Source organism: Fistularia commersonii, chromosome 3 (assembly GCF_037954325.1).
Source record: "Fistularia commersonii isolate RoL2024-O1a breed Wild chromosome 3, RoL_Fcom_v1.0, whole genome shotgun sequence".
Classification (NCBI taxonomy): Eukaryota; Metazoa; Chordata; class Actinopteri; order Syngnathiformes; family Fistulariidae; genus Fistularia; species Fistularia commersonii.
Genome location: NC_141286.1, coordinates 17,469,875 through 17,491,678, shown reverse-complemented (window position 1 = coordinate 17,491,678; position 21,804 = coordinate 17,469,875). Strand labels below are relative to the sequence as shown.

The 21,804-nt window shown below is 40.1% G+C and overlaps 3 protein-coding genes across 9 annotated transcripts in view; 1 reads left to right on the top strand and 2 right to left on the bottom strand.

Moving 5' to 3' along the window:
* Positions 1-2,413: 2,413 nt before the first annotated feature.
* Positions 2,414-7,447, bottom strand: cdkn2aip (CDKN2A interacting protein). 3 transcript variants are annotated; one of them, XM_086143922.1, is made up of 4 exons: positions 7,302-7,447; positions 6,693-6,942; positions 6,469-6,593; positions 2,414-4,640 (listed from the first exon to the last, which is right to left on the bottom strand). In XM_086143922.1, exons 1-4 carry the CDS (start codon positions 7,375-7,377, stop codon positions 4,042-4,044), a joined length of 1,050 nt encoding a protein of 349 aa, XP_086000048.1. In that variant the 5' UTR covers positions 7,378-7,447; the 3' UTR covers positions 2,414-4,041. The 3 variants fall into 3 exon arrangements, with proteins under 3 accessions (XP_086000048.1, XP_086000049.1, XP_086000050.1); XM_086143923.1 differs by having other exon boundaries at positions 2,414-4,637; positions 7,302-7,443; XM_086143924.1 differs by having other exon boundaries at positions 7,254-7,346.
* A 156-nt stretch (positions 7,448-7,603) lies between these two features.
* Positions 7,604-14,833, top strand: tubgcp4 (tubulin gamma complex component 4). The gene is made up of 18 exons (XM_086143921.1): positions 7,604-7,773; positions 8,803-8,931; positions 9,466-9,588; positions 9,667-9,720; positions 9,838-9,894; positions 10,308-10,387; positions 10,777-10,978; positions 11,086-11,251; positions 11,352-11,476; positions 11,563-11,613; positions 11,841-11,946; positions 12,083-12,190; positions 12,322-12,466; positions 12,545-12,722; positions 13,251-13,385; positions 13,463-13,579; positions 13,647-13,786; positions 14,250-14,833. The coding sequence occupies exons 1-18, from the start codon at positions 7,696-7,698 to the stop codon at positions 14,254-14,256; spliced, it is 2,001 nt and encodes a 666-aa protein (XP_086000047.1). The 5' UTR covers positions 7,604-7,695; the 3' UTR covers positions 14,257-14,833.
* The window catches only part of tp53bp1 (tumor protein p53 binding protein, 1), a 25,998-nt gene continuing 19,016 nt past the window's right edge, over positions 14,823-21,804 (bottom strand). For 3 of the 5 annotated variants that reach the window (XM_086143917.1, XM_086143918.1, XM_086143919.1), the window contains 9 exons: positions 21,294-21,511; positions 19,763-20,160; positions 18,961-19,152; positions 18,128-18,307; positions 16,997-17,185; positions 16,808-16,902; positions 16,093-16,289; positions 15,216-15,352; positions 14,823-15,141 (listed from right to left, as the gene is read on the bottom strand). In XM_086143917.1, coding sequence (XP_086000043.1) covers positions 14,957-15,141; positions 15,216-15,352; positions 16,093-16,289; positions 16,808-16,902; positions 16,997-17,185; positions 18,128-18,307; positions 18,961-19,152; positions 19,763-20,160; positions 21,294-21,511 — 1,791 coding nt within the window. In that variant the 3' untranslated portion in view covers positions 14,823-14,956. Of the gene's footprint in view, positions 15,142-15,215; positions 15,353-16,092; positions 16,290-16,807; positions 16,903-16,996; positions 17,186-17,712; positions 17,779-18,127; positions 18,308-18,960; positions 19,153-19,762; positions 20,161-20,753; positions 20,925-21,293; positions 21,512-21,804 lie in introns of those variants that run through there. The other 2 variants (XM_086143916.1, XM_086143920.1) reach the window with 2 other exon arrangements.

The window sequence follows — 21,804 nt, the reverse complement described above, 5'->3', positions numbered from 1 at the left end:
TCAATTAAAAAAAGCTTTAAAGAGCAATACATATTTTTCTATGTAATGGGGAAAAAATTGACAGGTTCACTGACCTCAACCCAGCCTCTGCTGGTTAATGCTGTCTGGCTGATACAGTAGAATGAAAATATTGTAACTGCAATGATTAAGCATATAAGATAGCAGCAGATGCTTCACACATACACAGTAAAAGGAATAAGCAATAAAATAGGAAAGAAATGTGTGTGGAAAACACACGAAAATGGTAATTGGAAGCAAGACATGAGAGAACACATAAAAAAAAATAACTTTCTGTAAATCTGTTGTCATAAAAAAGTCGTCATAGAAAAAGTTCAGTTTTTAGCTGTTGAGTAGGATGAGGGACTCCTCCTGTGCCATCTTACATTCTTAATCTGAACTTGAAACCAACAAAAAAACATCACCCGACCTCATACTAATGTTGACATAAAAAAGTATCCTGATGCTGAATGTTTCAATGCCTTTTCACAGTTTGATAACCAGGAGCTGGGCACTTGTGAGACAGTCGGGAGCCTAAACATCAATATTCCATAATTGAGATCTTACCTGAGCGACAGTAATCACAGAGGAAGGGACAAGGAACCGTCAGTCACCAATGTTCCATGCTGCAACAGATGGGTCATCAGTTACATTTGTGTTGTGATTATAAAGTTCCTTGATGCCACTTTACTGCAGTATAACTCTTATTGTACTGTATTGTTGTGATTATGATGTTGATCTTAAGGTTAGAAGCAAAGAATGGAATTTTTCCCTTAAATTGGGCCCTGACAGAATACATTACTCATCTTTTGATACTGACTTAGATGTTCTCGATGACATGCAAACACTGCTCCCTCTAGTGGACACAGAACACCTGAAAGTCCATTTTGCAAAAGCATGTCAATTGAACTCTTCACGAATAGTTCTTTGTAGAATGTATCAGCGATTAGTGAAAATTAAACAATTTGTTCAGGGGATATTTGTTTGTTTTGAAACAACAGCCCTTGTGAACGATTAATGTGTTAAACTCTAGTTTCATCCTACCTTGGTCAGTAAAACAAATTGTAAAAGGTGAATACTGACCATCACATAAACTGCAATATGCGCATTTCTGCATAGGACATTACATTTTCAAAAATGGCAGATGGATTGAATGAAAATGCTTTGCCTGGGACATTTTGCAATGACAATACTGCATTTGAAAGACACCAGACATAAAACAAAAACGGTTCTATCGCCTTTTAACTTTAACTAACACTTATAGCTTGCTCAAAAAACTTTTCGGAGAAAGCTATTTCTTAGTTAAAACACCAGCTACTGTACCCGTTACTCCTTTACGATGGACTCTGTGCTCATAGAATTTTGCCTGTTTAAAGGAAAATGTATGTTATGTACTTAAACATACAATCTGTTCCTCCCATTCTCTGAACCACCTTGAAAATGAGCCAACAAAAGAGATAACGCTTTGATAGTAATGTCATTTAGTATGTTACAGATAAAACATGTCAAGGAACAGGAAAATCTGTTTCACCAAAATGTGGGGTAGTTATCATTGGCTTTGGAAACACATTATTATTCTCTGCTCCTATGAGGCACAATACAAATGGCCTTTGGTGATGTGATGACTTGAGGTTAAAACACTACCAGTCACACACTGTTTTGATTATTAATACACATGATTTGCACAACCGCTTTTCAAACACAAGAATCACCCAGCTGCCGGCTCAGATTAGGATGCAGTGATTCAGATCCGATCATTGCTATTTTGTCTAATGAGGGGAAAAAATGACAGCGTGGAAACACAGATGCTCAGTCGGATAGAGAGAGATGATTAAGCCAAAGTCTGATTCAAACAATAGCTTGGTTTCGAGTCTCAGGGGATGTCATTCTCAATTAGTTCATCTATAATGAGCAACTGACTCTCACGTCTCACTTACACCTAAATGGGCAACAAAAAGTGAGGTCGGGCTGATGCTAGAGTTTTTCAACAAATACATTTTCAAGCAATACTTTGGCACAAAAACTGAAAATATCAAAAAAATAAACTGATATTCTCTACTTGAGTACTATTAATTGGTATTATAGGTGCTAAGTCCGCTACTTAGCATAAGTACAAACTGCAAAAATATACATTTCAGTGCATCTATATAGGAAGAGGTCAACGCCAGAAGTTAAACCAACTATCAATATCTAAACAGCATTTGTTGCATGCTGTCCAGCAGATGTAGACACATCATTTACTTCCCATAGATCAGTATGTGACAGACCAGTATCAACTAAGAAAATATGCGTGACTGGCCTATTTACCAGACACAACAGGATACAAGGAGTCATGCATGGATTGGGTTCATAGTTATTTGGATTCAGTTTAAACAGGCAACCATAAAAATTAGATAGGCAACAATGATGCGCTTCATTTGGTTTAATCCTTTATTTAAAAATATATAGAGAAAAACGGGACCATAGGTGTAAACATGTAGGATTTCCACACTTGAATGCAACCCTGTTTAACTTCAACCCAGACTGGACATGAAAATTACACAACACAGCAGGACATCACCCTCAAAAACATCAGCAGTCCACTCGTCATATTCAACTGTTTTCGTTGACATCTGTATTGTCACCATAGGGAAGGTCATTTGTCAGCGGACTTTGAGCTTAGAATAAACTAAATGCGGAATAGTTTAGCATGTCTTTGCACATACTTTGTGGCTACATTTTTGGTCGAGAACCCGGGGAGCCCAAAAGCTGAAATGATACAAGTGCATCGCAACTTCTCTGGCACATTGTCATAGCAACCTTAACTCAGCTCTTCAGCATTTAATAGAAGCTCAGTGAGCATGTCAGGTGTGTCACACTTAGGTTTACGCCGTTGTATTCTATAAAAGCTACATCAGTATTTATGACTAATGTGAAATAAAAAAAAAGATTAAACATGACAGGTACCCAACAGATTCAGTGCTCTTTTACCAGTGCACCAATTCAAATCCAAGCCTGTTACAAAAAACAGCTGTAGAATTAAGGCCTGTCGTAGCGCAGACTTAAAGACTAAAATTATGTTTATAACAGTCAGCTAGATGGAAAAAGTAGAAATATTAATGCAGAGCAGCAACATTTCATCAAAGTAAATGTGATGAAATAATCAAAGAAAACTAGACTTTTAATCCTAATTTTCAAGGTGATCTGTATCTGGGTGTAGATTCTTATGTATAGCATCACCTGGAGCTCTGCAGATTGACTTTATTCCTATGTCAGGCAAAATTCTAAAATGCTTCATCATGAAAACCATGGAGATATTATTCATTAAAAAAACAATAACAAAAAATGATTATTAGGTGCAGCCCTTTATTGAAGATAAAGACTGATATCTGATCTGAGTTTTGAGCCAGTACCATCCTGTTAGGAAAGTGCAGCCTTATTTCAAACCATCATACTGCTGAAATCTCCTGGCAACAAAATGGCACATCAGAATGTTAACAAAAGTAGCTGGTGGGTTCAAGTGACATTTGTTTCCCTTATACGTGAGCAATCATTTCGTGAGAATCAAAATGTAAACTAAATTCTGTGAAATTACCTGAAGAGAAGCAGTTACATTGAGAATCAAGGGGGTCAAACTGGTTTGAACAGCCAATTATTCCATTTAGAAAAGGTGCAGAAAAAAAAATTATAACACAAAATGTTTTTATACACGACTGACAGAACCTTTCATCGTAATCACCAAATGAAGGTTTATCTTCCATCGTGTTTTAAATTGTTTTTTTCTTAATCATGGCACTAGAGTTTAACATTTGTTGTTAACAGAAATCTAAATTACAGCATGACTGTTTGATCAATTATAGTTTGTTTTATAGTATTGTTTCTCAGATTGATTTCTAAACATAGGACTATGTGATTACAGATTAATCTCCAATATTTTATTTCTATCATAATGCAAAGATGTGTGAGTACTTTTAGCTGCATAATAAGGTGGTCCCGGCACCATCAATTTCTTCAGTGGCCGTGTTCCGTAAATGTTAATGTCCCCATAGCGAATGTCACAGTTGGTCAGTTTTTTAAGGAACTGTCTTCCAGTTGCTCGGCCTGAAAAGGGTAGCTTAGTGCAGGAGGAAAGCCCTGACTCCGAGGCTGTTCATCCAACAACATCAAATCCTCCACATCTTTCCCATTGTACCTCCGTCTGCCGATCTTTACTGTCACTTTTCTTCCTTGAAACACCTTCAGGGCCTCTTTGGAAGCCATACCTTTGGCAGCAGCCTCATCGCGGCCATATCCTGTGCCCATGTAGACAGTCTGACAGCGAATCTCACACACATGGCCTTCTTTCTGAGTGCGGCCTGCAGGGAGGCCTGTGATATCCTTTAATGGCACAAACACGCAGGTCAGCGTCTGTTTGCAGGACTCCACGCAGCTTCGAAGTATTTCAAAATGGTCCAAGTTTGGACCGAAGCCCCCTGCTGACACTAACTTCCAGGCCACGGCCTTGTAGAGGCGGTTAAAGAAAGGCTGGTGCTCCGCTGGAGCCTGTGGAGGAGGCCCAGATTTCTGACTCACAGGCCATAAAGACGTTCTCCCAGCAGGTCGACTTTCAGGCTCATTTGCCCCACATTTGGCTCTTTTCACACAGCTGTCAGCTTCAGCCTCTGCTAACAACAAAGGAGGCAGGACAGACATGGGCACACAGAAAAACAACACTGAATGAGGAAACACTGCAGCCTAAGGTGTGGGTGCGGGTGTGGGTGTGTAAAAACACCAGTGGAAGTGATTTTAGTGAATCACAGCTGTGACATTGACCGTTCATAGGAGAAACTTTGTCAACTAAGAAGTCATAGCTTGAACATAGCTGCTTGTACATTTTTTTTGGTCTTCATATCCAATATAGCCTTAATAACTTAGAATTAAATTAGTAACAAACAAAAACAATTTTCCCCATAGGGAAGTTGACTGGTACTGTTTTCGTGACAGTCAAAATGCAGAATGAGGACAGATTCATGTCAGTCAGCCCAATTAATCAGCCGATCTCAGCCTTTCACAGGTGTACCACGATCAATCAATGTATAGATGCTGATTACACTTTTCACATCAATATTCTATTATATGCTGTTGGTTAGAAGTCTTTAATTTGCATTGTAAAGTCAGCTGAATTTTCACCTCAAATGGGACATCAGTCTGATATTTAGACTTAATGTTAACTGACATGTAGTACAGCCTGTTACTGGCTTATTTCTAGTATCTTGTAGACCACTTAATGATAAACCATGAAATCAGCTTTTGCAAAATAAAAGTTGAACATTTTTTTACAAATGAAGAAATTATCACTATATCTCAATAAATCATATCAGTACTATGACTGTGTCATTTAAAGCACTGATGCTGTCTGTTCACAAGTGTGTTTGATCAGTGTTTGATCTTAAAATATGTCTAACCCATTTATGGAATTAATAATATATTATTAGAACTTAGTCCTAAATAATCTAGTTTTGGTTGGTCTCTGATGTAATTATTTATAAATCAGTCACATTTTCGCCAGTTGTTTTGCTGAAATATTCTTCCAGAACTTGCATCAATAGGGATAAGCAGAAGAGGGAAATTCTGCTGATGAAATTTCATGGTAGTAGATAGTAGAACATACCTTGGGCGTGTCTGAGAATAATACGAATGACATTAATGTGAGAAGGCTGGGATAACACATATTATAGACTACATTTGTTTCAAGATTTAGTCTGCTTTGATTGAATGCTAGACATGATCACAAGGCACATTTATTATTTCCCTGTTGACTTCAAACATGTAAATAAACATTGATTCCTTCCATCCAAGCCCATGACACATTCCTCATTAAGTTGAGAAAGGGAAAATAACATACTTAAATAAGCCTTGATATTAAGAGCCATTTGTAGTCATGATTTGATATAAAAGCAGGAGCCAAGAAATGTATCAAAATACTGAAATATTTCTAGGCACAGTTCAAAAGATAGCTGTAACTGATGGTAATTTGCATTTTAATCCCTCCACAGAGTATAATATAAACATAAAATAATTGTGAAACGCCAGTCATTAATCGGTATCTATAAATCACAGGCTCAGCCATTCACAAATGGCATTTAAAACTTTACTGTGCCATTAAGGAAGTCTCATGTGTACTGTGTCCATGACTTCTGTGAACTTTTCAGGACGCAAAGGACCTATGCTTTACCATCACACTGGGGCCCTGGATTGAGGTCAGTGAATGCAGGTTCAAAATTAAGAAGGACCATTGAGATTGTAAGCAGCAACAAGTTGATATGCATGGATTGTTTTAAGGTGCAGGTACTTTTGCAAATGTCTGTTACAATTCAAGGATGTACTCTTGGTACATTTCAATACACATTCAAAAGAATGAGCACCATGCAACATACTTTGATTGTGTCTGTTTCATCCTAATGGGAACTTGCACACATGAATGGTGTATTTCAATGCAGACAGTATCTTTACCAGAATGCAAAATCCGCTTTCCTTTGGCCATGTCCAAGTCTTTTGTGGTTTTGTGAACTGGAGGATCTTGTACAACTATCCCTACTCCCATCTCCTGGATCTTGTCCATGACAACCTGTGGATACCTTGGTGGCAGGGGGAATAAAAAAGATAATAAACTCATCTTTGTGCCTTCTTGTATTTATCCCTGCTTGATGCTGTGATGTTATGGTGTGTGTGTATACCTGCAGCCGAGGAAAACGTGATTCGCCCAAACCATGGACAAAGAGAGCAGCCTGTCCAGGCTGCTGTTGGAGACTCCAGGCTCCACGGTTGGGAAAGCCTCCATATTTTTCAGGATAAACTCTCTGCGAGCAAACCACTGCTTGTTGCTCTCGAAGTAACCCCTGAAGGTGTCGACCCACTTGGCCACCAGCGGGTTCTGCCCCAGATACTCTGAGACTATGTCATCATCGCTCTTCTCCCCGGCCATCCCTGAAATAAAGGGAATAAATTATATTTGTTATCGCGAACCTCACACTTAAGACTTACTAGCCGACACCACTATCTTGAATTGTGCCTGTCGAATCAGCAGAACAACTGATGAAGCTAATAGCCCTATATTTAACCTTTTACACAGCCTCCAGCTCGTTTTGCTGCTACCTTTCCTTGCAGACAAGTTAAGCTAACGTTAATGTTTCCTTTAACAACGTGTTGTGCAAGTGAAAGGGACGATGCTTCAAACCATCATTTGACATACAGCTCAATATCGATTGTACAATTGACATGCCGTCCTCAACCTGTACCTTTAACGTCTGTAAAAAGTCATAACTTTTCTTGAAACGACGAATTACCAAGCTCTCTGCGTTGCGGAGTGATGCAAACAGCTATAACACCGATTGATGACGAAAACCTAAACAGGAACCACATTTCCCAGAAGCAGTAAAAAAGCCCCTTGCTAGCGTTAGCTCGGTTATATGAAGAAAAATTACGTTTCTCAATGGTATTTGTGAACTGTATAGAAACTGGTCAAACACCCTTTAATATAAAAAAAAAACATACTGAAGAATAAAAGCGAAGTGAATGAGAACGACTGTAAGGGAAGAGCAACAAACAGATAGCTAGTAGCAGCCCCGTCATGCTTTGCGGTACATGACGTACTCAAACTGCGACAGCTTCGGCGGCAGTTTGTTTTGGATGAATTCCGTCCCTGCACTTTCTACATGAATTTGATTTAAACAGGTCAGGATGATTCACGAGTTGTTACAGTCCTTAAGTGGAAATCCTGGCACTATATTTACATGGAACAAACGCACCGGGTTGCAGGTACGTCAAACAAACGTCTCTTCAGCTTTCTGCAAAAATGAGGGTAACAATACGACAATGCTAACGCAATATATAATATTCTGAACTCCCCTGTTTTGGAATAAACGCTTAATTATCAGAAATATGTTACATAAGCAGACGCCCATTTTTATGTTAACAAAAGCATATTGTGAAATGCTTTTATTTTTTGAGAATCTCATCCACGATGGGTTTTTATTCATGGAGCTGTCTTAGGAGTTGCATCTTCTGTTTAGTGAAACAATAGTTAGCACTGACCAACAGACCCATAAGTAAACTACTGATTTGTTTTAGGTCTTTTTATTTCTACACCACTGGCATCAATATTCACTCTGATTCTGGGGTGTGAGAGGCTAAGGGAAAGGTTAAACTGTCTCTCTGTGTGTGTATATATTTATATATTGTGTATACAGAGAGACTGCTCTTGGTTCATATAGGTTTGTGATATAAATTCAGTTCCTTACCTCTTGGTTTACAAAACAACTCAGCAGTTTGTGTTGTAGCTGTGATGAGCAGTGCAGAACACCGATTCAACCGCTTCCCTTGACCTTTCACATTCCAAAATAAGGACGAATATAGATGCTAGGAGCTAAGAGCAAAATTAAAATATTTGTACAACATATTTCGAGTACTGATGTTGCTTCATATATATTTAGGGGCGGCACAGTGCTTAGCGATTTTGCCTTACAGTAAGAAGGACTTGTCTTGCTGGACATGAAATGGGGGGGGGCTTTCTGTGTGGAGTTTGCATGTTGTCCCCGTGTCTGCACGGGTTTCCTCCCATAGTCTAAAAACATGTTGAAGGTTAATTTGAAAATGGTCCAGATGTGTGATTGTGAGAGTGAATGGTAGGTTGTCTAGATGTGGCCCTGCGAGGACCAGGTGTACCCCACCTCTCGTCTAATGACAGCTGGGATAAGCTCTGTATCCTTGTAACCCTGTGCAGGGTAAGCGGTAGAGAATAAATTAAGGTATTTATGTATTTTTTAAACTTCCTTTTTATATCCCTAGGTGTCTCAGGATCTCCCTTTCCTTCACCCAAGTGAGACCAGTGTCCTTAACCGACATTGCAAACTAGGCTCGGACTACATACGCTTCACTGAGTTCATAGAACAACACACTGGCCATGTACATCAACAAGTGAGTCAATTCTGTGTGTCCCATTTAGTACTTGTATATTCTGTTAACAGTAACTACCTTTCAAAACTGTGTTCATAGCAGTTACACTGTAGTAACTTACTATATATAAAAATTAGTCCAGGTGATACAGAAGCCATGGTTAATTTTTAAATGTATGCATTTCTTTAGGAAAAAGGAATCCTTTCTTAAACGTAATGCCATTTTCAATTTTACATGTTTTTTATGAGACTAAAAAAGATGAACAAAACGAGCTTGCTAAGAAACAAAGTGAATGAAAGTAAAGAAGATGCATATAATCAGATGTATGTACTTATGATCATGTCAACTGCATACATGTTATACAAGACTGTCATGATGTGAACACGTTTCCCACTAGGTTAAATGTAGGGGAAAAATACTTTTGTTGTGTTGTATGCATAACTGAATGTGACAAAAAATAAAGGAAATAAAACAACATTCTGTGTAAGTTCTAGGGGATGAATGAAAGTGTCTTTGGGATACTTGAAAAAAGTAATGTAATGCTTTGCTATATAGGAGCATCACACAAATCAGCCCAACCAGACAGGACTTCATGGTATTTACCTGAGAGCATTCTGCACTGGGCTAGACTCCATGCTGCAGCCGTACAGACAGGCTCTTCTGGAGCTGGAGCAGGAGGTGAAACGAACACAATCCACTAATTTATCAGCCCAAAGCCAAAGACGATGCTGATCCAACTATGCCTGTTTTTTTCAGTTCCTTGAAGATCCCCATCTCACTATCTCCCATGTGAATTATAAGCTTGACCAGGTGGTTACATTTTTTTGGCAATACTTTATGAGATAACAGAAATAAGAATTGTCGCATATATGACACAAAGAATCAGAAGTGTTTTCTGATGATAACATGTTTTTTTCCTTGCTTAAGTTCCAATTGCTGTTTCCCTCTGTGATGGTGGTGGTAGAAACTATAAAATCACAAAAAGTAAGTACTTGTCATTGGAGAACTTCATTTCTTGAACTTCCATGATGCATAAAAATACAATTGTGAGAAAATGTGCTGTCTTTCAAAAGTACTGTTGCACAAATATAGAACTGTAATAATCATAAGCTCAATTGTTTTTATTCACATTCATCACAATATCTAAGTATTGAAAATTATATATATGGATAACATGTACATAAGGCAGAAAAACCTTGACAACACTGTCAGGTCAAAGTTTGTGCCTCTGATTTAACCACAATACCTATTCATTGTATCCCAAGTAACCAAAACAAACTTCTTTGAATCACCATTTGGTTCTGTCTGTTAACAATCTTGTGGGAGTACCTGGGAGAGATGGATGAGTCACATCAGAGCTGATGGCCATCTGGCCCTGTTCTCATCTGTCACTTCAGATTCATGGCTGTCAGATATTGGAGACTGTGTACAAGCACAGCTGTGGGGGGCTTCCTCCTGTGCGCATGGCACTAGAAAAGTAAGTCAGTGTCCTTTTTAGACTAGCTTAATAGAGCATTGATAATTATTCCCACACTTTTGTGTAGGAGTTTGGATGGCCGCATGTAACAAACAACGTTGTACGTGACTGATTCAGATACAGCATAACACCAGGCTCATTCATGAAATTACAAGGCAAGGTTATATTTCCTAACTCTCCTCACAGACCTTATTCTGTAGAAGGTTTGCCCATGAAAGTCATAGACAGAACCTGACAATGAACAAGAAATTACCTGACAAAACCACGAACGGCCAACACTCCAATGAGTGATTACTTGAATCTTTGCTATAACGTACTTGAGAATGCACAAAAAGTAAACACATTTTGCAGAATCTATAATTATGCCACTTTATAATTACATTTTGCAGGATTTTGGCTGTGTGCCATGGTGTGATGTACAAACAGCTGGCAGCGTGGATGCTGCACGGGCTCCTGCTGGACCAGAGTGAGGAGTTCTTCGTCAAACAGGGTCCAAGCGCAGGGGGAGCTGCTGCCAACCAAGAGGAAGAGGAGGAGGATCTGGGGCTTGGTGGCTTAAGTGGAAAGCAGCTAAGAGAACTGCAGGACCTGGTAAGAATCAAAACCATCGAACCAGACCCACAACCAATGTCGTGCTTCTAAAATCTTAATCTTGAATACGTATGTGTGTGTGTGTGTGTGTGTGTGTGCGCATGCAGAGGCTGATTGAGGAGGAGAACATGCTGGCTCCTTCCCTCCAGCAGTTCTCCCTGCGTACAGAGATGCTTCCATCTTACATTCCCATTCGAGTGGCTGAGAAGATCCTGTTTGTGGGAGAATCTGTCCAGATGTTCGAAAACCACAACCACAGTCCTTCTAGAGCTGGTAGTTTGTTGCCCTGCAGTTGTTTTGTTTTCTTTAACTAGGATCCTTACATTTTCTTTATCACTAAAACCATTTATGTGTGTGTGTGTGTCTGTTGCAGGCTCCATCCTGAAACACCAGGAGGACATGTTTGCTGCAGAGCTGCACAGACTCAAACAGCAGCTCCTTTTCAGTCTAACTGACTTTGAAAACCTAATTGATCGCATCAGAAGCACAGTAGCAGAGGTTAGTTTTCCTGACATTTTAATTCGATAGATGTAATTTGTTAAATGATTATTAGTAACACTGATATTTATTGAATTGAATTTCAGCATCTGTGGACACTGATGGTAGAGGAGTCAGATCTCTTGGAACAACTCAAGGTTTGTGTCTAGGGCACATTTTGGTTTACTTCATAAATCAAAGTTAAATGCGCAATGTCGACATTTGGGATGGATAGTTTTTTAAAATATACATATTATTTGACATTCATTTTTAGAATACATTGCGCTACTTCTGATTTTGCTGAGGACTCTGCAGGCCACTGGGGCGCTTGTGGTTTATCTTTTCTTGGCTTCAGTGAGTGGCAGTAATTTTGGTTTTCTTCCAGATCATTAAGGACTTCTACTTGCTGGGTCGTGGCGAGCTCTACCAGGCTTTTATTGACCTTGCACAGCACATGCTGAAGACCCCACCAACAGCTGTAACCGAGCATGGTAAATGTAATACCGCATCAAAAAGCAAGACATATTGTAGCACCATTCTCCATTTAGGTGGCAAGATCCAGTTTTCACAACATTCTTCAATTCATTAAATTGACTATTTAATTTTATTGCATTTTCCATCTCACAGACGTAAACGTGGCTTTTCAGCAGGCAGCCCACAAGGTATTACTGGATGATGACAACCTCCTGCCTTTACTGCACCTCACGGTTGACTACCAGGGCAAAGACAGCAAAGGTGAGCTCCTGCTGAAGCACGTCCAACAGCCACAGTGTTGAAGAAACAGTCAGAACCTTTGCTGTTTCCCTCTGTTAATGGAGGGTTCGGGATTCATGGTTTATTAATTTCTGATGATAATGGTGTTCCAGAGGCAACGGGCACCAGAGATGGAGCCACGCCCCCACAGGACACCTCTCCCCGAGAGGCCCCTCCCACCGGCTGGGCAGCACTCGGACTTATCTACAAGGTCCAGTGGCCACTTCACATCCTCTTCACCCCTGCTGTCCTGGAGAAGTCTGTTTTTTATCCGCTCATGGATTATACCATCTGTTTGTCCTGAGCGAAGTTGAGCATCCCCTCCTCTGTGTCTAGGTACAACGTTGTGTTCAGGTACCTGCTAAGTGTACGGCGAGTCCAGTCACAGCTGCAGCACTGCTGGGCTTTGCAGATGCAAAGGAAACATCTGAAGTCTAGTCAGACAGATGCCATCAAGTGGAGGCTGCGCAACCATATGGCTTTCTTAATTGACAATCTGCAGTACTACTTACAAGTAAGAAAGAACACACTAACACACTTTTCATCACCCACGTAACAGTATCTCTATAAGTTGAACACATCCTCACCACACTTTTGCTTCTTCTTTTAAAAGCTCAGACAGAATGTCTTTTCCACCAGACCTCATTCAAGTAAAGTAATTGGAGAGCAACATACACATGGGCGGACTGCCATCAAAACAAACTAATCTTGAATCAAAATACTGGCTCTTCTAATCTCAAAATGTTAATGTTTGTGGCATTTAGATTTCATTACTCCTACATCTTGGATAATGATGTCATTTGCAGCTTTTTAAAGACTAAAATAACAAAGTGTGAAAGGTGCACTGGGATCACATTAAAATGCAATAGTGCATTTTTATGTAACATGAGATCAGATGAACATCAGATCTTTGAATTAACACTCCTTCAGGTCAAATAATCCTAAAATATTTCTGTAGGATATGCTGATGTATAGAGACACTCATACTGAAATTAAATATAGGTCTGTGCATGATCTGCATTTTCCTTGATATTCTTTCCAGGTTGATGTGCTGGAGTCCCAGTTCTCCCAGCTCCTGCAGCAGATCAACTCCACCCGAGACTTCGAGAGCATTCGATTGGCTCACGATCATTTTCTTAGCAACCTGTTGGCCCAGTCTTTCATCCTCCTCAAGCCAGTATGAAAGCGGCTTATTTCTGAATTTTTAATCAAGATTGTTTGGTCTCTGAGTAACAGACATACATCCTTTTGAAGGTCTTTCACTGCTTGAGCGAGATCCTTGAACTGTGTCATAACTTCTGCTCGCTGGTCAGTCAGACGGTGGTGTCACTTGATGAGAGGGGGGTGGCTCAGCTGGACATCCTGGTCAAGGTAAGATGCTTGCTCAGTCTCCTCCCTGTCGATCTTGGAATATCACTTTAATGATGTTGAATTGCAGGGCTTCAGACGTCAGTCGTCCTTGCTCTTCAAAATTCTTTCAAGCGTAAGGAATCATCAAATCAACTCTGATCTGGCTCAGCTTTTACTGAGGCTCGACTACAACAAGTACTACACCCATGCAGGAGGCACTCTGGGCAGGTATGTCCCCTTAACATTGCCCTTGACAAGTCATGTCATTCAAAAAAAAATTGACTACGATAAAAGGGACATTAAACATCTTGTAAAGTTTAAGGTTTTAAAATTAGGCAAATGCAATAAGTTGCCTTAAAATCTGAATTTCTGTAGTAGAACTACCGTATATTCATGGAATATTAGTTCATGCTCCTAATCTCAGTTCAAGATTCTCACATTACCCTGATACAAAGTTGTTTACTTGTGGATGTGGATGGAGCATGCAATAAGCCAGTCAAATTGAATTGTTAGTAGTGTTTGTAGCATTTAGGTTTTATGTACAATCTAAATGATAGAATTGATTTAATCATGACACTCTGAGGGTCCTAGCCTTGATTTAGGAAATTCGGTCCAAGTATACTCACACCCGCTACTCAAACAGGTATTTTTAAACGCTATGTTCACCTAATGCGTTCCCTTTTTCTTCCAGTGTTTGAGAAGAGGATGCTCGATGAAGATTCATTGTGTTCTTTCATAATTCTTCTGCCAGCCTTGTGCAGTTTTTGGTGTTTTTCTGTAAAAGTCATCTACTAGTTCATCCAAACTGTAAATATATATTCCTCTGTCATCTCTGTAAACCGAACTTAATGAGAGTTGATAGGCTCTCAAAGTATTTTGAGCTTATCAAAATGCATCAGAATTTCAGTTTCCTAACATGGCAAATGTCTGTTACAACTTGCACAAATTACTGTTTGAGGTGCCGGAAAGTATATCTGTGGAAATGCGTGGAAAAACTTCTGACAAGAGTTGGATACCATTCCCTGTGCAATGTTGACTGGCAGGGGGAGTACTTGGTTATGCAGTATGGAGAGGGGCGTCTCGGTAACTCACAAAATATGGTGTGTCCATTTAACATTATTGACCATACCTCCAAAACAAATGTCTTAAAAGGAATCAACAGGAAAATGTTTTTGTAGCTTGAATTCAGTTTGGGTTTTTTGTATAAACTGTGAATATTAAAGGCAAATATGTACAACCAGTGGAAAAAATAAAGTAACTTTCATTAAAATGAAACAGGGCTCACAATTTATTATCCCATAAAAACAGACAGGATAAAGGTATATACAGCAGAGGCATGCAACATAGCTAATTCTCAACGTTTAGCATGACTAAAGGCATTTTCCACAGGGAGTTGGATTAAGAGGAGTAGTCATGGTGATACTGAGGCTTGCTATCGAAACCCAGGCGCTCACCGCAAATTACACTTTGGATGAGCCACTCAGGAGACACCAGAGGGATTTCCTGGGATGTGAAACTTTTGTCCAGCAGTGGTGGACAGGTCTCATCTGTCAGCACTACATCATACTTGCCAGCAGGAATGTCTACAAGGAAAGGTGAAAAAAGTCAGTAACCAAGAAAATGCAGAGTATTTGGGTGACGAGTTGTACACTCTTACCAAAGGTGTCTTTGTTTGCCTGGAAGTGTCGTACGGACGAGCCCCCACCTAGGGTGAGGAGTTGGACCCAGAGCTCCACTGGCTTCTCCAACACCACCAGGACCCTCAGGGCTTTGAAAGGACTACAGCGGGGATGCCTGATGGGTGAAGGAGTGTTACAAGTAAATGTTGAGTCATATTTAAAGAACATTTTAAACTGAAATAGTCAGGAAAAAATAATTAGTTCAGGTTCCTCGTTCAGGAATTCATTTTGTGGGAGCTACTCTACATTTGTACCGTAATTGATAAATGTGGTCTTAAAGCTCATCGTGCCAAAAATGTTTTTGTTTAGTGATCAAATGTAAAAGAGAGATGGGTACTGGTAATTATACATTCATGTATATTTAAATTGATATGATATATATTTTTATTTCATTATTTGAATAATCAATTTAAAAAAAAACAATTTGATTTTGATAGTTTAATCACATTGTCATTATTTTAAAACCAATTAATATACAGAGAAGAATAAAACTAAACTAAACCCAATTCAATACAAAAACCAAAATATTTGCTTATTAATTGAATTGTGATGATGAATAATTAAACAGCTGAAACAATTTTCAAAGACAACCTGTGATTTTCTCAGATACCACTGAGGCATGACTACTCATTTTCATAACTGAAAAAAAATGTTTAAGTGTTTCAGAGTTAATCAGGGTGTCATGTGAACTGAAACTAACCAGGATTGGGTTTTCAAACAATGAGTTTAAAAAACTGGTGTTTCAAAATTTCACCACACATTTTTCAAAAAACTGAGCCTCAGTTTGTGACTGAGTAATGTGAGGAACAACATAGACACACTAACAAACTCAAGACAAGCGGAATGTCTCCTCACCATTCCACTATGGCATCGTCAGGTCCCACACCAGCAGGCAGCAGGTAGTTTCTGTAGTTTAGCAGCTTGTTGTCTTTACAGCAGTCTCGTACCCAGATATGGGAGACGCACGGGACACCACTGGCCAGGCACAAAAGGTACTTCCTGGTACGACAGTGCTGGTCTGCAATCAGCAGGCTCTGGTAGGCAGCTTTGCACTAAATAGGATTGAAGAGCAGCGAGCTGTTTTTTTGATACATTTTCAGATATTTCTCAGATAATTCTTAAAAATGTTAAAAGGTAAATTTTTCATGATGTGGTTTACTACTAAATTAAACATGTTTAAAAGAGGTTGTATTTTGGAATAAACCATGCCATAGATGGATTAAAATGGTAAAACCTACTTCTTGTTACTATTATGAGAAGAATAGGCAAGTCACCTGATCAAATACATTTGCCAATAATCAAAAACACAATTCAAAAAAATCAATTTACAAAACAGCAGAATTAAAAGTAATCAGAAAAGGCAGAGGCATGTCACTCACATACAGTATTTTTATTCTTGTCAATTAGCTGAAAATATAACTATTGCTTCTGTTTATCTGCAATCTCAAAAAAAAAAAAAAAAAATCAATGGGAGGGGAAAAAGTTCAAACATAAATAAACAAGCCAGTGCTCTTATTGATGCAGCATCCTTGTGGTAGAAATTGATAACAATTCATTGTCCAACCTATACCTGTTCTTCATTGAAGTCTGGCAGGATGAAGCCTCCACCTGCCTGCAGCTGAGACTCTGTGTAACCTTTGTTGTACGGACCGGTCTCCACATAATCTGTTGGGCAAGTGGCGAGAATAAATGCCAACTGACAGCCACTGAAGAAAAGGGAAAATTTCTACTGATTTAGCAGGCCAGCAGGGAACCTCACCCTCCTCGTCGTCGCTCGTCAGCTTGTTGGTGAGCCTGTCAATCTCAGATGACGCGGTGAGCATGAATGCAAAGCCCATGAAGAGAGCCGTGTTGTGGGGCAGGGGGCCGTGGGTCTCGGCTGGGTCAGCTGATTGACCAGGTAAATCAGTGCCACTGCCGGAAGTGTTGCACACTCCAGCACGTTGACCTGAAGGACAGGGAGGGACAGACAGTTAAGAAGGGAGAGTAAAGCAGCAGTAAGACAATAAGTTTAAATAAACAAAAAAAAAAAAAACAACAAAAGTGTACACTGACATAACTAAAATGTCATTAAGTAGCAACATTTACTCATGCAAATCTCTGTATCTTTGAGTTACAAGCTGTTTGAACTGGTCGCCAAATCAATTTTTGAGACTATCTATTCAGTTTGATGCTTTTGCACAATAAAGATAAAAGTATAACTACTGACTATTGTCAAAAAAAACAACTTATAAATATTTTGACGTCAAAGTGCAAAAATGGATATTAGAACATTTTAGGAAATTAACTAGAACTAATGCCAGATCACTTTGATAAATAGGCAAAGAATTTTCTTGAAAAAAATCAGTGCAACTGACATAATAAACAATAATCTGGTTCAAAATGAAAACACCTGTGATCTTATAGAAATACTGCTTTCCCCCATCTTCCCTCCACCCGTGGACCAAAATGAACACTGGAGACGTGGTGTTAGTTACCAGATCGGCCACAGCTGCAGCAGAGGGTGGACTCGAAGACGGTGGCCTGTATGTCTTAGTTACACTTAGCAGAAAAACCACACATGAACGATCACTTGATCAAATTTGTGCCACTTTAAAGGGCAAGCTTTTACTATAACTGTTTACATTGTTGTAGTAAAGAAGGATTTAAGAAATGTTAAAAATGGTGGATTTTCTTTTTTGGAAAAAATAAAAAATAAAAAATTAAAACCACTTAAAAGCAGCTGAGTGAAAAAAAAGTGTTAAAATATTTGATTCATACACATTTGTGTCTAAAACTGGAAATGAAAACAATGCTTAAAAAACAGCTATCTGAGGAAATTCAACTTTATAGTCAGTCTATGAAAACCCCGCTTTGGCTGTTAAAACAATTTTGGGGAGCAAGTCAGTACCAGCTCTTGAGCCTGGCCCCCTGCGACCCCTCTTGGCTGGTGTTCCCTTATCGTCCTGGGCCTTTAGCTTCCTCTTGCCAGCAGGGCCGGGGATGCGGGGACTGCTGCAAGAGCTGCGGCTTGGCGTGTCCGGACCTGTGGAGTTTCCTCGGCGCCGCCTTTTCCCCTCCACTAGGTTGTCTGGAAAATTGTTATAATGATCATTTATCAGGGTGCCAGAGCTCAAAGATCAGGGTGTGTGTGTGTGTGTGTGACCATGTTCTTCATGTGCACAACCCCCAGAGCCACCTTGACTTCAACACAAAACTCCATGATCAAGAAATGAAATAGACAATTAATATAAGACCTGTTTCGCCAAAGGCTAAGGGATGCATTATCCATTACATTTTCATAGGGGATAACGGAATATATGGGAGGCCAATATTTATGTTGTGAAAACATTTTTAATGTTGTTACACTAAAAATATCCAAATATTTCCTGGATCCAACTACTTTTGACAGAATATTGAGATAGGAATATTGAGGAGTATCTCAAACAACCAGCTGCATCATCTCAATTTTTAAAAAGTAAGAAAGATGCTGGACATACCGAACATCTTATTTAGAAATGTTCTTTCAACATTTAAAGCCATAAAGCCAACTAAATATTAGGTTCAAATATCTTTAGACATTCAGAACTTTTAGAACAAGTTTGATTCGGATTTAAAAAATATTTAAAAAACCGAATCAACACCAGGGCGCAATTTAGGTGTATACAGTTGAGAAAAAAAAGGTTTCCATTCTTAATTAAGTCAAAACCAGTAAACTATTGAACTGGACTGTGGTGGTCTCACCCAGGCTGATGTCAGAGGCCTTGGCTAAGGGTGTGGAGGGCTCATATGGCCCGAGGCTGTGCTGCTCCCTCAGCTTGTTCCCCTGCTCCAAGGACAGGATTACAGAGGTCCTGTTGTACCACTGGTTCTGGCCTTCCTTCTCCACACTGTAGTACAGCTCCTGGCCCTCAGTCTTGTAGCCCTTCACAACACCTGCATTCAGACGCCAATATATACTCATAAGCCTACATAAACACAAGCTTTTGAAAATTAAGAAAAATCCAAAAAAGAACTGAATCAAACTAGTGGCAAGTTAGTGTATCCATGTGCTGAGACATATATTTTTGTAAATAATTCTGTAATGTTTTTCACATGTCTCAATATCTGTCATGGTTCTATATAACAGCTATGTAATTCTCTTATAACAATATATTGGGGGTGGCGTGGCTCAGGTGAGTAGTCGCCTCAGAACTGAAGGTTCTTGGTTTGATCCCAGAGCTCCCCCTAGTCTGTCAAAGTGTTGCGGAGAGCAAGACACTTTACTCCCAACTGCTCCCTGGGCAGTGGCCCGGCCACTACTCATGGTTCTTCCAAAATGGATAAAAATTCGAAGGCGCATTTCCCACAAGGGATTAACAAACTATTCAAAATGTTTTGAAATTGAATTTAAAGACATTGCTTTGGCCTTTTAACACTGATGTAAATAAGTAGTGACCTGATTAACTGGTTAGGGAAACTTCTATCTTTTCTGCTTCAAAAAGTGAAAAACTCATTTAGAGAAAAGGATCTGGAATCAGGACGATCTGCTGTTCCTCTTCCTCACCGATACTAAAATATTCATCCTCCAGCAGAGCAGTGACCTCTGTCTCCATGGGAATGGGATCACAGAGCAAGATATCTTTCCCCGCCACCTCACACTCGTAGCCATCATCGAAGCGCAGGCGAAATCTTCCCTCCCCAGCATCTTTGATGATTCGGCCAGAATAGAAGTAGCCGTTGGACGACCATTTGGCAACCACCCGAAGTCCCACAAAGCTGCAGCTGGCTGAGCTGGCTTCTTCGGGAGGTGAGCGCAGTGAGCCAGAGTGGCTCGGGAGCTCGGCATCTGTGGGGCTGATGGGAAGGCGTGGGGGAACCATTTGACCGTAGGGCTCATCTTCAGAGGATGACAGTGGCTGGATCTGGGCGTTGTACCGTGGTAGTGAGCTGCCACCACCAGACCTGAGAGAGAGAAGAGAGAGAGAAAGAGAAAAGGGGAGAGATAGAGCACTTTTTTTTATTCTGAGTATTGTAACCAAAAAAAAAAAAAATTAAACTTCAGCATTGAGTTTTAAGCCTGTCAAATCTGTGGCTTAAGTCTCACTGGAAACCAAATAATGTCACAATGACGGGGTATACAAAAGTATTGGAATAATTATGTTTTTATTGCAAGCTCACAAAATACAGAAACTCGTGTCATCAATTATTGAATAATCTTATACGCTTATTTGCAGGGAGAAGAAACCATCATTTGGCAACTACTTTTAATCATATTTTATCCAGATATTTTTGTACCTAAGAAAAGACTACCCACTGCTCATGAGCAACAGATGTAAAACTGATAAAAGGATAACAGAATCCTTCTTCAAAAGTGGAAAATTGATGAATTTCAGATTAAATGTGCAAGAGAAAATAGTAAATAATTAGTTGCAGGGTTGAGTGCAAGTTAGGTGCAGGAGAGTGAGTGAAAGGAAAGGTGCTGTGGGGTTAGTGGCACTACAGGTGTGTTTGTGGTTCAGTTAGATGATGCATGGTGAGCCTCTGGGAGGACTCACCTGGACAGGGAGGAGCGGGACGGGGGTCGGCCCCTTCTAGCCCTTCCTCGGGGCGTCAGCGGGATTAAGGCCCACGACCCCAGAGTGCCATAGCCTCTGTCCTTTGTGACCCCTGACCCTGCCCTTGGACCCATATGACCCCTCTGTTTTTGCCCACCTTCCTTCCTGGGACTGCAGACACACAGAGGGGACAAATGGAGCCGGTCAGTTTGCTCAGGCACTCATCCGAGGTTACTCACTACCTCCTCACATAGCGTGGAGATGTGAGCCCAGATTCATGCCTGGGTGCAACCTCGGATCCTGAGGCAGGTGCGAATCAGTGGGTCAGTGGGATAACAGGGTGTTACAAAAGTCAAAGACAGTGAGGGAATGACACAGGAGAATATAAAGCAAATCAAGCAGAGTTTTGACAAACCAATCAAGGAGAACCCGTCAAAATCTGACGTGCGTCTGTTTATATGTGAGTCTGAGTGTGAGATAGAGAGAGAAAGACAGAGAGAGAAAGAGAGAGAGAGAGAGAAAAGAGAAAAGAGGCAGTACCTGATGGATCGTGTCCCTCGGCTAAGGGGCATAATGAAGTCTGGTCTGATGTGTCCTGCTGTGCTGCTAGTACCACCGGAGCTATGCTGTTGGCTAGAGGCTTTGGATGACAGAGAGCTGATATCGCCAAGGTCACCTGAGGTCAAAGAGCTGCCTGTGCGGCATGGTGAGATGTCGCTGTCCATAACATGACAGTCCACAACTGGCTCCTCGCTCTCCTGATCAAATAATGAGAGCAGTAAGCTCCAGGTTACCATACAACTCTGACAAAAGAAACACTTCCAACATAATTTCTCCTTCTAACAAACTTCAACCAGGGTTTTGAGACATTTGCAACATTTCTTCAATAGCCATCCAGCAGGTACAGGATATACTAATGTAATGATACTAATGATACTATGCAGTGTGTATTTGTGTGTACGTTTGTGTATGTCTTTGTCAAAAAAAACAACAAAAAACCCAAGCTTACTGTTCTGTATATTTCCTGTGCATCTTGTATTTGCAAGTGTTA

Bases quoted from the DNA above. Each gene is read 5' to 3' on its own strand.
- cdkn2aip (XM_086143922.1), bottom strand. From the start codon at position 7,377: ATGTGGTTCCTGTTTAGGTTTTCGTCATCAATCGGTGTTATAGCTGTT. The intron at 6,943-7,301 runs GTAATTCGTCGT...CCTTTATTTCAG, and splicing joins TCCGCAACGCAGAGAGCTTG to GGATGGCCGGGGAGAAGAGC. The intron at 6,594-6,692 runs GTATACACACAC...CCTGCCACCAAG, and splicing joins CACGTTTTCCTCGGCTGCAG to GTATCCACAGGTTGTCATGG.
- tubgcp4 (XM_086143921.1), top strand. From the start codon at position 7,696: ATGATTCACGAGTTGTTACAGTCCTTAAGTGGAAATCCTGGCACTATA. The intron at 11,252-11,351 runs GTAGTTTGTTGC...TGTCTGTTGCAG, and splicing joins CCACAGTCCTTCTAGAGCTG to GCTCCATCCTGAAACACCAG. The intron at 11,477-11,562 runs GTTAGTTTTCCT...ATTGAATTTCAG, and splicing joins TCAGAAGCACAGTAGCAGAG to CATCTGTGGACACTGATGGT.